Source organism: Anomaloglossus baeobatrachus, chromosome 6 (genome assembly GCF_048569485.1).
Source record: "Anomaloglossus baeobatrachus isolate aAnoBae1 chromosome 6, aAnoBae1.hap1, whole genome shotgun sequence".
NCBI classification, from domain to species: domain Eukaryota; kingdom Metazoa; phylum Chordata; class Amphibia; order Anura; family Aromobatidae; genus Anomaloglossus; species Anomaloglossus baeobatrachus.
In genome coordinates this window covers 68,971,358-68,987,775 of record NC_134358.1, presented here as the reverse complement: position 1 = coordinate 68,987,775, position 16,418 = coordinate 68,971,358, and the positions used below count along the sequence as shown (strand labels likewise).

At 43.4% G+C, this 16,418-nt stretch overlaps 1 protein-coding gene across 2 annotated transcripts in view; it reads right to left on the bottom strand.

The window, feature by feature from the left end:
* Positions 1 to 7,262: 7,262 nt before the first annotated feature.
* Positions 7,263 to 16,418, bottom strand: part of LRP12 (LDL receptor related protein 12) — a 98,774-nt gene continuing 89,618 nt past the window's right edge. For both annotated transcript variants that reach the window (XM_075352964.1, XM_075352965.1), the window contains exons 7-8: positions 11,355 to 11,487; positions 7,263 to 10,447 (exon numbers count right to left, since the gene is read on the bottom strand). In XM_075352964.1, the coding sequence (XP_075209079.1) occupies positions 9,599 to 10,447; positions 11,355 to 11,487 (982 nt within the window). In that variant the 3' untranslated portion in view covers positions 7,263 to 9,598. The remainder of the gene's footprint in view (positions 10,448 to 11,354; positions 11,488 to 16,418) is intronic.

Sequence of the window (16,418 nt, the reverse complement as noted above, 5' to 3'; positions counted from 1 at the left end):
TTCTGGAGTGGCCATCTCAGTCTCCGTACCTCAATATCATTGAGGAGAACCCAAGCACGCAGTTCATGCAAGAAAGCCAAGGAATTTACATGAACTGGAGGCTTTTTGCCAAGAAGAATGGGCAGCTTTCCCATCTGAGAACATAAAGAGCCTCATCCACAACTACCACAAAAGACTTCAAGCTGTCATTTATGTTAGAAGGGGCAAAACACGGTATTAAGAACTGGGGTACCTGAACTTTTGATCAGGGTCCTTTAAATGCTTTTGTCTGTCATTATGATTTAAAGAGAGAAACACAGTAGTTTGACAATAAATGGCTTCACCCAACCACTAACCATGAGTGGAAAAAAAGATTTTGTGTCATTCATATTCTCTGAAAAAAGGCCAAGAAAGCAAAATATCTGCCTGGGTATGTAAACTTTTGAGCACAACTGTATTGCCTGCTCCTGCACAAAGTGGCATTAGCATTATGAGAGTTACCTGCCAATTTGTCTTGTGTTGGCTCGGCTTTACTTTGTCTTTTCACAGGTGGCCACATGGACAACTGCTCACGAAAGACCAGAAACAAATTGATACTGTACTATTTCTAACAATCAGCGAGGGCAACTGACTGACGAGACAAGCACTCTGAGAAATGGCTGGATAAAGTTTCTTACAATTTGGGAGGACAACCCATGTTTTCAAAAATTAAAAAAAAAATAGAACATTTTGAATAAATATATCCCAATGCCTTGTGTATACGATGGGGAAAACTAGAGACACTGGAATGCTTTGAGGAATGTAGTAAATAACAGTTCACAAGTTCAATGAATATTTCACTCAAAAATCTCTGGTAGAATAAGAAAATACATTAGACTAAACCCATTTCAGGATATTAATGAATACCAAGAGAGAGATGAAGGATGCACAGATGCTCGAGAATAGTCTTTCATATAAATTTACAACAGAGTTCTGGCATAAAAGTGGCTGAAGTGTCGCAAAATTTTGTGAATCGCAAAAATTTGAAGTTTTCTGCATTTTACACCAGTCCAAGGCTGCTTTGCCAACTTTTTAAAGTGTGAGATAGGGAATAAGCAAGCCCATCACACAAATTAAGTTATAATTTATGGCACAAAGGTGGCACAAAGGTGGCGTAAATAACAGCAGAAACACACTCCACTCCGGTGTTGAGCAGCATTTCTGGCATTGGGGTACAGCAGTTGTAATATGCTCCAAATTTAAGAGGTGCATGGCCCAATGAAGGGATAGCTTCAGTAATATTCACCCAATTCACTAAGATTCACGTGCAAAATGCCACACTTAAATTGAGGTCGGAGTATCTAACATAAGATAGTAGAACTCTGTAGTTCACCTTTGCTACATGGATGAATGACAATCTATGTTTGCAGGCTTGCTCCAGTAAACCATCTAGAACAAATGCAGCTGGTAGTCTTTGGAGAAAAAGTTCATAGTGACTCCGAATTCTAACAGGCAATGAACTTTAGTAGGAGGGACCCATATTAAACAAAAAAAAAAAATCATTGGAATTCTTCACAGTAGTCCAGTCAGCTGGTTAACGGTTACCTAAGCCAACGGGTCAAGGACATGTTCATTCAAGGGAGGACAGAAGTCAGCAGTGAGCTGTGTACTCAAAACAGATCAACAGAGGGCATGTAGAAACTTTATAGAGGGTATCATAACTTATTTTTATAAAAACATTGATAAAATGCAAACTGCCTATACCAAACGGCCTATTATAGTCTCTTATGCCACCACAACAGTCCTGACCTGTGGAGGAATGGACTCCACAAGACACAAAGATGTTAGTAGCAGTCCTTTTAGTCCTAACATTATATAATGTTCATTTAGAATAAGCTTGTTAGTGGAAAGGGGGTCAAAAGACATCGGTCTAGGACAATATACATTTCTTTACATGATTTAAGAGACATTAAAAACTTATAAAAGTTTAAATTACAGAAATACAAGAAAAACAGCAATATTTATCACTTGAGTCCCCCCACTGTTGTGATATTATTCAGAGATGACATCCCAACCTTCAGTGGCCTCAGATGTGATGTCAGCCGAGAGCTCCATCTGCGCACGCGCTGACTCCAGGCGCCATCATTTGAACGCAAAGCATCTGGGATACCCGCTGCACCAGTCTGCTCCATACAGCCACCACAGCCCGCCTGCCCGCATGGAGAGGCAGCCTGCCCACATGGTGAGGCAGCCAGCCGCCTGCACCAATACGCCACCTGGTAAGCAATATTTAGATTTTAAGAATCACCCCTCCTTTTCCTCCCAAATTTTAGGGAGGAAAAGTGCATCTTCTAATCCGAAAAATACAGTATGCTCCCACAATTAGGACATTCACAAGATGGAACTGCTACTCTACACGACAGTATGGATGGTTTCCTTCAAATCTGGCATGACTGGGACAGCTTTATGGCAGCATCTTGCCTATAAGACCTTGGTGGCTCATGGACCTTTCTTTGCGTTCCCCCCTCGATGACCTATGATACAATTTTCCAGCGACCGGACCCTTTTGACCCTCTTGCTTAATGCTTCATTTTGACAATTTTGACAACAAATTTATATTACCTAACACGTGTTGTTCTGCCAGTGTAATGCTTCATGCCACCTGATAGGTTTTTTTTCCCCTTTTCTACAACAGGGAAAAACAAATAAAATATTAAAGTTGAAAAAAAATTAAAAAAAAAAAAGCTCCTGAAATATTTCAAACTGTACTAAATTTTGTTCTCTTTATGAAAAAAATACTGTGAAACTGTAAATATGTTTTTTAGGCATAGATTTGAAGCATTTGTTAATAAAAGTTTAAAAACTTTGGAGATCCAAAAGATCCAAAAACAGCAAATCAGCACTTTGTGAAAACCAACATTTGTGTTGGTCTCAAAACTTCTAACCACGGCTGTAAAACGGAGCAAAATAGGATCAAAAAGGTTTGGAAATTAAGGGTGAAAATGTTGGAATGTAATTCATCGGGTTTGACTTCAAATTTCTTACAAAACCTCCAAGTTGTGAAGTTTTTGCGGAACTCTAGGTTAAGCAAAAATTGTGACTTTTGCCAAATTTATACGAGTTTAGCCCAGTACTGCCCAAATGGCGTGATGCCATAGCTTGACTAAAGCGGGCTTTACACGCTGCGATCTCGCTAGCGAGATTGCAAGCGATCGTACCCGCCCACGTCGGTTGTGCGACACGGGCAAAATCGCTGCCCGTGGCGCACAACCTCCCTTAACCCTGTCACATGCACATACCTGCCCTGCGACGCTCTGGCCGGTGAACCGCCTCCTTTCTAAGGTGGCGGTTCCTGCTGCGTCACAGCGACGTCACACGGCAGGCGTCCAATAGAAGCGGAGGGGCGGAGATGAGCGGGACGTAAACATCCCGCCCACCTCCTTCCTTCCGCATTGCCGGCGGCCGCAGGTAAGCTGCAGTTAATCGTTCCCGGGATGTCACACGGAGCGACGTGTGCTGCCTCAGGAACGATGAACAACCGGAGCACAGAAGGACGTTCGATTTTTTGAAAATGAACGACGTGTCAACAAGCAACGATAAGGTGAGTATTTTTGCTCATTAACAGACGCTCGTAGCTGTCACACGCTACGATATGTCAAACGAGGCCTGATGTGCGTCACTAACGACGTGACCCCGACGACATATCGTTAGATATATCGTAGCGTGTAAAGCTGCCTTAACTAGTACCCAGCTGTGGCCTTCTTTATGACCTCAAACACCATGATGCCCAATCATCAATATCGGCATGAACAAAAAAAACAAAAACTTTGGTCTCTACTCATCAATAGGTCAAGTTGACAAGTGTTGAACTGAAGAGATGAATCAAAATCAACATTTTAGACCCAGATCACAAAGTTTAGCAAAAAAGTAAATTTAATGTTCATACATAAAACATTTGGTCAGTTTCACTGACTACACAGGACATATGCACAGGACTTGAAACATGCTTGTAAAATGCCGTTCAAAGTGTTTAAATTCAATAAATAGCATACAGACACAAACACAACGTCCATATTAATAATGTTCAGTAAAAGTCCAAAAAAAAAAAAAAGAAAAAAGAAAAATGGAGAAAAAAAATGAATAAATAAAAAACAGCAGATTTCTTTTTTCCAATGTAATCGCAGGTTTTTCAACAGTACATTGTGAATTTTTTTTTACATTACAAAATATAGAAAAACAGTGTGAAAAATTTCTTATCACCAGCAATGAACCCAGATAAAATAATGGTATTAGTATAAGCAAATCTGTCTGTAGCAAAAGCAGAAACCACCTGAATATATCCAAGAAAGCGCATAGTGTTTTTTTATTTTTATTTTTTGTTGTTGTTGGTGTATGTATATAGCGATATACATACACGGATTCACAGAGGTGTGCGTGTTGGAAATTAGTTCTGCTCTCTGACATACAGTACCAAAACGACCAATTACCGAGCAAGACTTGAGACTGAAGAAGTATATAGATATAATAAATAAAAAAGTACAAGTTTATATTCGAGTACAACGCCAAAAACAAAATAAAAAATAAAATTAAGACCCATAAAAAAAAATTCAAGGCAATGCATAGTAATCTCGTCCCTTTAAATCTGTCGTGACTTTACTGGGCACTTCCTAAATTGGGGAACAGAGTGCAGGAAAACCTTCTGTAAAAGGTTCCTCTCACAACCTAGCAAATTTAGGATCTGAAGAACAAAATCTGTTCTGATCAATCGTTTTTGTTTTCTCCAAAGTGGAGTAATTTTTCACATCTCATAAATCGGTATTTTCAGCTCAGTATTTACAGCACATCTACAAGGCAAGTCAAAACCGATGGGCAGGGGGCCGATGTACCCTATATGGGGTCCTCCAGCCCTCAAGTCAGAGTAACAGATTTCTTCCTTTTTCAGAGTAAGGCCTAAGACACACAGCATGAACTCTGAGTGAGTTGGATGCGATAAAACATCGCATCCCACACAAACAAATATTACGGTACGCTACGTGCCAGCACCCATGAGCGATTATTTTCTCAGCCCTAATCGGACCGAGAAAATAGTCGCAGCATACTGCAGGTGCAATGCGATCCTTGTTTCTCTCCCATCCATTCAAGTCTATGGGGCGAGAGAAAAATCGCACTGCACTCGCGGTACACCGGTGTACCGCGAGTGCAGGGCGAGAATGGCAATAGCCGGCAACGAAGGAGAGAGGGAGATAAATTCCTCCCTCTCCTCCGCAGCACCGGCCCGCCTGTCCGCAGCTGTGGTCTGATCGAAAGATCGGACCTCAGTCGCAGTAACACTCGCATGACACTCGGCTCCCGCTGTGTTGCCAGTGTTAGCCGAGTGTCATGCGAGGATCGCAGTAGCCTCCAGTGTGGCCCCGGACTTATGGGGATAAAATGTTCAGCCACTTGGGGGCCGGGGAAGCCCACCTAATGTGTGTACATCAGCTGTATCAATTGTGCAAGAAGTAATGTAAAATTGCGGTGTAAATACAAGTGTATTCCCTTTAAATTAAAAAATCTCCTATTCAATGACTACACGTAAGTATAAGCTTGTAAACGAGCCAAGACCACGACATCGGCTCCTGTAATACTGCGAGGCCCCGAGCTGCCGCATCCAAAGACAATAACACCGCTAAGGAAGGTGCGTCGAAATTCAATATCCCCTACTAAGCACAGCTTCTCCCATTTGTTTTTATAGGGCTATTCCCATCTTCAAGATCCTAATATGTAATAGGAACAATATTGGCAAATTCTTTCAATTAGAAATGTAGTATAGTTCTTCTGATATAGCCATTTCTCTTACCTCATGTGCAGGGCATTGCAGCGTAGGTATCCATGACATTTCCATCTCCAAGATCCTATCACAATATTTAATAGGTGTAATAATAATATTGGCAAAATTCTTCCAATTAGAAATGTAGTATAGTTCTCCTAATATAGCCATTTCTCTTACCTCATGTGCAGGGCATTGCAGCTTAGGTATCCATGGCTATGACCACAAGCTGTCACTATATGAGTGGTTGTAACCATGGATACCTAAAGTGCAATGCCTTGAACATGAGGCAAGAGACCTGGCTAGATCATGGCTAATAATATTACACCTTCTACATATTGGGATAGGCTCTTGGAGATGGAATAACCTTTTAAGCTCATGAACAGTTTCCCTCATCTTAGAGGCACCAGTCACCTATCCGTCATTAAATTAACACTTTACTAATCTCCTCTAACACATCAACTAGACGTGCTTCTGTGCCCTCAATGAAATCTAGCAAAGTGATAGGGAACGATCTAAAACGAGCAACAAAAACAGACCCAACCACTGTGTATATGGATGGACATGGCCACTTTAACCACAAACGCATTCAACATTCTTGTAAACCAGGATATGAAAACTATATATATTTTTTATGCACATGTAGACGTCTATCCAATACGTAATGTAATAGATTTTTTTTCCTTTCAATTACAACTTAATATTCTGTATTTTTTCCCCCATGTAAATAATCTTCTTAAAAAGGTTAGCTTATTAAATGGGTTTAAAAAAAATAAATAAAAATTGTAATTTACCCATTATTAAAAATATCCACTCTGTTTTCAAGGATTTTTACATGTTCTTGTTTGCGGATCATGGCCCCCAGGTTACCGGCTACTGCCGCAATATATCAATGGTGGTTGAACATGCACCAGGCTGCTCTGAAGCTGATCCTGTCTTCTACAGAGCCACAGAGCTCCTCCGATGCTGCTGATAAGACACCGTTAAAGAAATACTCCACTTTGCCTAGACGCAAGACAACCCTAATTTCAGAGGCAGCCCCAATGTCCACCATACACGGCAGGCACAGTGGTGTACCAGTCCATCGCCTTAGCTTTTGGGTCTGCTTCTCTACTGATCTCCTCAGGTCTTCCAGTAATCACCGGCCTCAGTGGTCACGTGCCAAACATGTAAACATCACTTCAAGCCCCAAACAATAAAAAAAGCTAATAGGAAAACTTGTGAGTAAATTCATGCTGACTAATGAGGAGTGAGTTTCGGAATACTCGGATTCACAATACTCATAACGAGTACTGTCTAATACTCACGTATGCATTCCGAATAGGGTGTGCAATGCAAGTCAATGGGGAGTACTCGCAATGTAACCCGAATGACGCACTATTTGAGTAGTACATACTGCGGCAATCGGGTTACTCGTTACATTGCGAATATTCCCCAGTGACTTGCATTGCACACACTATTTGGAATGCATACGCGAGTATTAGACAGTACTCGTTATGAGTATCGCGAATCCGAGTATTTCAAAACTCGCTCATCATTAATGCTGATAAACCACAGGTAGCATGAAATCTGAGCATGGCTGCCCGACTGCAGACAGGTATAATTTTACAACAGTGCTTCAGAGAAAACAGTTTGAAGAGCCGGCTAGGAACCATATAGACAGACATGACTAATCCCGCTGCTACCCCCAGCTGGCTTTTCTCTGCTCCACTCCTGTACAGTAACATCTCTGCCGTGTGTGTATAGAGGGAAAGACCGGTCAATCACTTGGGCTGAGTCAGCGAGAAGCCAGTTGTTGGCACTACCAGATGAGTTTGGTCTCCCTTTATAGTGTCCGGCCGGCTTTTCTCTGTTCCACTCCTGTACAGTGACATGTCTCTGCCATGTGTGTAGAGGGAGACACCGGTCAATCACTTGGGGTGGGGCAGAGAGGAGCCGGGTAACGACAGAACCAGATGAGTCCTGTCTCACCCTATAGTACCCGGTCGACTTTTCTCTGTGTGTAGAGGGAAAGACTGACCAATCACCTGAGGTGGGGCAGGGAAGAGCCAGCCAACAGTGGCACTAGACGAGTCTAGTCTCCCCCTATAGTCCCCGGACGGCTTTTCTCTGCTCTACTCCTATAGCATTTCATGTCTCTCCCCTGTGTGACAGTGCTCTCCCACTGAACAATCACATGGGGCAGAGATAAGCCGGCTAAAGTCAACCCCAGATGAGTCCGGTCTCCTCCTGTAGTTCCTGGCTGACTTTTCAAATTACTCTGAAATGGAGAAGCGTTTCAGAGTAAAATCTACCTGTCTGCAATCAGGCAGCCCGGCTCCGATTAATGTTACCTGTGGTTCGGGCAGCATGAATCTAGTGACAGGTTCTTCTTAAAGGGGGCTCAGCATCATTCGGGGATAAAAAAAACCTCTCCTGTTTTGTACTGGAAACAGTTCCTCATCTGACCAGGAACCACAGAGCAGCACCATTTCTTGGAGAAAGCAGCCATGGTTTTCAAATCCTGAACAATCCCTACAAACTGACTGGATATTTTTGCTTGTCACCAGATTTTTCATTAAATCCTCCACTTCTATAGAAAACACACCTTATAATCTGTGATGCTCGAGCACATTTTCTTCTTGTCAGGATTATATAATACGGCGTGATGTGTAATGGAGCGAATACACAACCATATGATATAGAGCTTCTTCTAAAGTAACTACGTCAAGTGATCAAGGGAGAAGGGGAGAAGGCCACCTTCATCACTCCCACCACTGTATTCAGGCAACAGAAACCCATTGATTTTTTTCCCTTTCAAGCATAAGTCCAATGACCATGTAAAATGCATATTTCCCTATATATCAAGTACATGTGTAACCGTTCTAATAATAATACTAATAAAAAAAAAATGTATAACAATAGGGAAGATTTTTGAAACCTAAAAATGTTGAGATTTACGAAGCCTTTCCTAACCTACGCTGGACTTTTAGTATGTCGTACCTTCTTTATAGATCATAACCGTGATCTCGCTGGAGAAAATGAGGTACTACACCCTCCCGAAATAAAATGTTTCTATTTCCGGGCAATGCTTCTAATCAAAGTACCGTCAATGTAAGATTTAAGTACCGACTGATATACCGGTACTTGACGTCAAGTACCGAGTTCCTATACGAACCATGTCTTATCACAGTAAAAAAAACTAGAAATTTGTTAGCCAAGCCAATAATCACAACCTCCACAAATACACAATGTGATAGTGGCTCTCCGGCTACTTAAGAATGAGAATTGTCAATTCCTTAAAATTTGGAACTAAAATTATGAGTAAACATTGATAAATGTTTGAAGAAAAACAAAAAAAAAGAAGAGCAAAGGGGTTTGCAAAGTCTGATAGGACCAACTTGTATAAAATGATATGATATAATAAACAACCAAAAGACATACAAAAAAAAATAAAATTAAAATCCACACTTTCTTACACAACCTAATCAGTGTTCAAGTTCAGCAATTGTGATTTTTGTACCGAGGGACATTGCTTTCCTCCCAACCAGTCTCCTACGATACTCGTTGCGTTTGGCCACAAGTTACTGCTGCTCACGGAGCCACATACACAACTAAAGATTACACAACGTAAACTAGACTTTAATTCTGTACTGATAAAAAGCTTATGGATCATCCACCAACATCTCCGCAGAAGGACAATCACGGTAGTAACCACAAGTGCCAAGATGCAGAACTAGTTCCTGTATTTCTTTTTTTTGCCTGAATATACCAAGCGTTTGTTGGTTTCTGTGAAGTACAAAACGGTGACTAGATATTGCTCCAAACACGATTCCCAAGTGCTGCGTGTGTTTAGCAGAGTAGCAGTGCTTCGTCATCGCTAGTTTCATTCTTGAGCACCGCTTCCAAGCAGGTGTCTGGGATTTGAGCGGTGTGGACAATCCCACAACACTCGCAAGGACCATCGCGACTGCAGGACCTTCCTCCTTGAGATGTTGCACTTTGCTGTGCAAGTCCTTGCCCCTGATCGGAGGTGAGATCAAGTAATGGTCTAGTGCAGTCATTTAGGTCAAAGTCTAAAGCTGGAATCAACATCTCTACATCGTCATCATCTTCTCTTCCAGCTCCGGTGCTGTCGAGTTGCCTCAGGGGGCTTTGGTTCTGACCTGCAGAGCTTGACCTCCCAAGAGTAATTCGCACCCATCGTAAACCTTGAGTCATTCTGCTAAGAGCGCTACTGAGCTGCTGGCGGGCTGGACTTACAACGGGGAGTTCTGGAGCAGGGGTTTCCCTGGTAGTAGCCGCTGGTCTACTGTTAGATGCTGGTGCAGTAGAACTCCCACTTCCACTCACTGCGGCTTCCACGGCAGAAGCAGGAGGGGTTTTCTGAGGCAAAGGAGCAGCAACCCCTCCAACAGCCCCTTGAGCATCTCTTCTTTCATTTTCTGCATCAGTATCTTCCGACTCCACAGAGAAGAGTCCCCTGTGTGAGCTCCCCCGATCTCCCTCTCGGTTAGCTCCTTGGCTTGTAGAACCATCTCCACTGGTAGACGCCAAAGACAAAGAACCAGAGTTGCGGGATCGTACAAAATTGTAAATCCTATTCCAAATGTTGCTGGATCTGCCGGCTATTGGGAGTCGAATGGAGGTGAATCCCAGCTGAGAGCGTACAGCAATTCTCAAGTTTTCCAAAACCGAAGCCTGAAAAAAATAAATAAATAAATAAAATGAAAAACAGTAATTAAAGGTCATGCATAAGCTCATTACTTTAAAATATGTTCACTTGGCATTAATGTTTACATTCTGAAGGTAGAAATCCATTGCAATTAGTGATGACCTACTCATTAGGAAGCTGAAGTGTGGAGCTCACAGGTGATTGGCTCATTTTACCAAATACTCAGCTAAGCGCTGCTAATGGTCTTGCCTGTTCTATGTGTGCTTTTCTATTTTGCTACTTATGCCATCTCTTTCTTATTATCAAGAGCCTAGGACATGTAAATGTCATCCAAACCTGCCAAGTCTACTATTATCCCTGGCGGCCTACGAACAAGATATCGAGTGATAAAAGGATTGGGCAATTTACATTTAGGGACGATAAGTTGCTACTAGAGTCATCAACACCGACTTATTCTCTATATACTGAAAACTATGAATCCTTATTTGACTGCTGGGACCCCCAAGTAAAACAGGAGAATGAGGGCTAAATGAGAGGCTTGCCCCCCTTTAAATTGGTCCCCTGCATAGAGGCTCTTCTGGCCAATGGCTGTGCAGGACACTGTAGCAGACAATGGTGTAGACAGGAACATAAGTTAAAGCTCTACATAGACTTTGTGTAGACCGACAACCGCTCAGCATTAGAAGCAGCTGTCCATGTGGGCGGCGGTTACAGATGCCGCTTCAAAAACACACGCCGGCGCCTCCTCAATGACTGAAACCGGATTGCTGCCGGAAGGATTAAAGTTAATTTCCTCCCAGCAGGGGGTTTTAAAGTGCAGACGCCGGGCAAATTCAGAATGCTATTAACCCCATATGTGCAGGTTAATAGCATTTTTTTCCCATGCAACAGGTCCCCTTTAATGAAAAATATAGTTGGAGTACTAATGAATACCTGGTTTGGAGAGCAGACTGGAAAGTCCTCGACTGGAGGGATTAAGCCTTGAGCAATCAATTGGCCATAAGATGGAGGGGCTTCCCGTCTCAATAAATCAGCCTCCACTCGTGAAAGTTGGGTTTCAAAGGACCTTTAAAAGAGGAAGGGAAAGCAAAAATTTAACAAAAACAGTTAAAAACAGGTGTAAAGTAAAAGGGAATCTATCACAATGTTTTTTTACTATAATCTGAGAGCAGCAAAATGGCCTCAGTCTCATGCCGTCTACAGAGGCATCAATACTGAGACCAGTGATAAGTCATGTATAGCATCTGTCCTGAAGAGGACATAGAAACACAATTAAAATCGAGATAGATATATATAGATAGATATAGATATAAACCCAGAAAGGCTGACGGCGACTTTAGCCTGGTTCTGAAGGGTTCAGTCACTAGCCGTAGCAGCTGAAGGAATTGGTGCCGACTTAAAGACCTGGTGACGGGGACAGATTACCTTTTGCCACCTAATCTGAGAGCAGCATAATGTAGAGCCAGAAATCCTGATTTCAGCGATGTGTCAAATGCTGGGCTGCTGGATGTATGTTTTATAAAAGTGACGGTTTAATAATCAGTAGATTATCATTACAGGACTACTTGGCGTGCTGCAGGTAGTCCAGCATATTCATGAGCTCTGTATAAATGCAGAAAAGAAAAACACTGGTGTTGTCAAAATGACAGCAAACATCTCAGTAAGTGACATCACTGGAATCAGGGGGACTGTCTCCACATTATGCGGCTCTCAGATGGGGGGGTAAAAACCTAGTGACAGATTTCCTTAAAGCACTGTACTACAGGATCTCATGAAACCTTAATGGAGCATCCACCAACCAGAGGAAAACGGTCCTAGTTAATCAAACCTGTCTACAAGGGGGAAACTAATGAGAGGGGTCCACAAGTCCCTTTTTCTGTTAAATAGTTCTAATAGATGATGAGATTGGCTGTGTTGGTTTTTTTCATGAAATACATATTTGCCAACTGTCGAAGATTTCTGGGAACTCCTTGGCCAAAAATGAAGGATTTGTTTATGTAAACAGAGCCCAAAAAAGGGGCATTTAAGGTTGGAGGGAGCATTATAAAGGACGGCTAGATTACATATCCCCAGAAAATAATGGGCAACTATGATAATAGTGGTCACTTTTGACCTTGTGGGCAAATTTCAGAAAACTCCCTTAAAGCCCTGGATGCATGGAAACAAAAAAAGAGGGATATCCCATCCGAGACAACCCCATTCAAAAAGCGTTCAGGTTTCCAGAGAAGCTGCCCCAGCTAGGCTACTACTGTGCAATGGCTACTGCAGAAATCCTCCGGTATGATGTCCATACACCCCACAAGGGCACCTTTGATTATATGAATTCTTTAAAAAGGATTGTCAGCATAAAAAGAGCATTTAAATCAAGTCCAGTCACTCGGTGTACCCTTGGTGTGGCCAGACTGTTGGTACACCTTGCCAACTGCTTGTTTCCCCCCCCTCTATCTCCCCACTCCCCTCTTTGATTGACAGCTCTGGGGTCCAACAGAAAAAAAAGAGTAGAGAGAATGAAAACAAGTAGGTGGGTAGGTGCACTAAGGCTGCGTGCCCACAATCAGGGCTAACAGCGTTTTGGATGTAGAGTGTTTTCGCTGCATCCAAAACGCTGCGTTGTACAGTACAAGCACAGTGGATGGGATTTCTAGACATCCCCTGGCCACTGTGCTTGTTTTCCCCGCAGGGTAAACTGACCTGCGGTGTAGCTTCTCAAATCGCAGCATGTCAATTCTTTGCTGCAAAGACGCGAGTGTTCTCTGCAGGGGGAACACAGCGAGAGACTACAACTGCCCGAGCCCGAATCGTGGGCACAAGCAGCTGCGGTTTCCTGCAGAGGAGACTTGCGGCCTCGCAGGTCAGGATCCACCACGTCCACGATGCAGTGGGTCCTAATCGTGTGCATATACCCTATCTGGCACACCGAGCACGTGGATTTGGTTTGAACAGTCAGTCATTCTTGGATGACAGTGTCCCTTTAATAGAGTTGTCCCATTTTCACTATCAGTCTCCTGCGGTAGTCCAAGCTACGTTCCAAAAAAGCTTTTATAAGCAAAGTCGTCTTGATCCAGTGCGATGCCCTGGCGAAACGTGTATTGCAGTGCCCATGTCACTGCATCAGGTCATGTGACACAGTGCCCCCAAAGCAGTGCGCCATCAATGGGATGTCAGCACAGATGTTCCTAACCCTTGTCTTTGATTATTGCACCTTTTCTTTCAGGGGGCAAGAGGTGAGCAGGACCTTGGTGGTATGTAGGGACAAGAGGTGAGCAGGACCTTGGTGGTATGTAGGGACAAGAGGTGAGGAGGACCTTGGTGATGGGTAGAGGCCAAGAGGTGAGCAGCACCTTGGTGGTGGGTAGGGGCCAAGAGGTGAGCAGCACCTTGGTGGTGGGTAGGGGCCAAGAGGTGAGCAGCACCTTGGTGGTGGGTAGGGGCCAAGAGGTGAGCAGCACCTTGGTGGTGGGTAGGGGCCAAGAGGTGAGCAGCACCTTGGTGGTGGGTAGAGGCCAAGAGGTGAGCAGCACTTTGGTGGTGGGTAGAGGCCAAGAGGTGAGCAGCACCTTGGTGGTGGGTAGGGGCCAAGAAGTGAGCAGCACCTTGGTGGTGGGCAGGGGCCAAGAGGTGAGCAGCACCTTGGTGGTGGGCAGGGGCCAAGAGGTGAGCAGCACCTTGGTGGTGGGCAGGGGCCAAGAGGTGAGCAGCACCTTGGTGGTGGGTAGAGGCCAAGAGGTGAGCAGCACCTAGGTGGTGGGTAGAGGCCAAGAGGTGAGCAGCATCTTGGTGGTGGGAAGAGGCCAAGAGGTGAGCAGCACCTTGGTGGTGGGTAGGGGCCAAGAGGTGAGCAGCACCTTGGTGGTGGGTAGGGGCCAAGAGGTGAGCAGCACCTTGGTGGTGGGTAGGGGCCAAGAGGTGAGCAGCACCTTGGTGGTGGGTAGGGGCCAAGAGGTGAGCAGCACCTTGGTGGTGGGTAGGGGCCAAGTGAGCCGCACCTTGGTGGTGGGTAGGGGCCAAGAGGTGAGCCGCACCTTGGTGGTGGGTAGGGGCCAAGAGGTGAGCCGCACCTTGGTGGTGGGTAGGGGCCAAGAGGTGAGCCGCACCTTGGTGGTGGGTAGGGGCCAAGAGGTGAGCAGCACCTTGGTGGTGGGTAGGGGCCAAGAGGTGAGCAGGGAAAAATAACAGGAAAAGGAGAATGATTGAATCTGTAAACAAAAAACACCTGCCAGGGATGTGAAAAAACCCAAAAACAAAGCTGAGGTATCACAAAACTCCCGAAAACTGCATATTTACGACACCGGGTAATAGGATGTGGCAGTCAAGAGTGTGATGGGCCTGACTTTTGGAACTGCTTAAAGGGTAGAACATGGAGAAAGTCCTTTTTTAAAGGGGGTTGTCCTATCGTCTAATTTTTTTTTTTGTAGGCCAAAATCAGCAAACATTATTATAATTGTTTAACAACTACTATTTTCTTAACGTAATTAAACTTTTAAATATGTAAAATAAAACTTTTATATAAAAAATACTTATACTTACCAATAGGGGGAGCATCTTCCTGTGTACACATCAAAAAGCTATAGTAATCCTTAGTAGAATTACGATAGCTGCAAAATTGGGCAGTCACTAGATGACATGCCTATTCTCCTCCCTTTTGGATGTTACACTGCACCCAAAAGGGGAGGAGGTGTATTTCATAGTAATGTGTCGCCAATTTATGGGTGACTGTATATGCATTGTACAGCTCCACCTGGAAGTAAAGTGGAAACACTATTCCACATATATACACTGACTGTTACAGATACGCTATATACACTGACTTATGAGCGCACACACACATATATATACATACACACATATATATATATATATATATACATATATATACATACACACATATATATATATATATATATATATATATATATATATATATATATATATATATATATATATATATACACACGCACACATATACATACACACACACTGACTGTTCTGAGCCCGCCCCCACACACACACACACACACACACACACACACACACACACACACACAGATATATACAGTTAGGTCCAGAAATATTTGGACAGTGACACAAGTTTTGTTATTTTTGCTGTTTACAAAAACATGTTCAGAAATACAATTATATATATAATATGGGCTGAAAGTGCACACTCCCAGCTGCAATATGAGAGTTTTCACATCCAAATCGGAGAAAGGGTTTAGGAATCATAGCTCTGTAATGCATAGCCTCCTCTTTTTCAAGGGACCAAAAGTAATTGGACAAGGGACTCTAAGGGCTGCAATTAACTCTGAAGGCGTCTCCCTCGTTAACCTGTAATCAATGAAGTAGTTAAAAGGTCTGGGGTTGATTACAGGTGTGTGGTTTTGCATTTGGAAGCTGTTGCTGTGTCCAGACAACATGCGGTCTAAGGAACTCTCAATTGAGGTGAAGCAGAACATCCTGAGGCTGAAAAAAAAGATTAAATCCATCAGAGAGATAGCAGACATGCTTGGAGTAGCAAAATCAACAGTCGGGTACATTCTGAGAAAAAAGGAATTGACTGGTGAGCTTGGGAACTCAAAAAGGCCTGGGCGTCCACGGATGACAACAGTGGTGGATGATCGCCGCATACTTTCTTTGGTGAAGAAGAACCCGTTCACAACATCAACTGAAGTCCAGAACACTCTCAGTGAAGTAGGTGTATCTGTCTCTAAGTCAACAGTAAAAAGAAGACTCCATGAAAGTAAATACAAAGGGTTCACATCTAGATGCAAACCATTCATCAATTCCAAAAATAGACAGGCCAGAGTTAAATTTACTGAAAAACACCTCATGAAGCCAGCTCAGTTCTGGAAAAGTATTCTATGGACAGATGAGACAAAGATCAACCTGTACCAGAATGATGGGAAGAAAAAAGTTTGGAGAAGAAAGGGAACGGCACATGATCCAAGGCACACCACATCCTCTGTAAAACATGGTGGAGGCAACGTGATGGCATGGGCA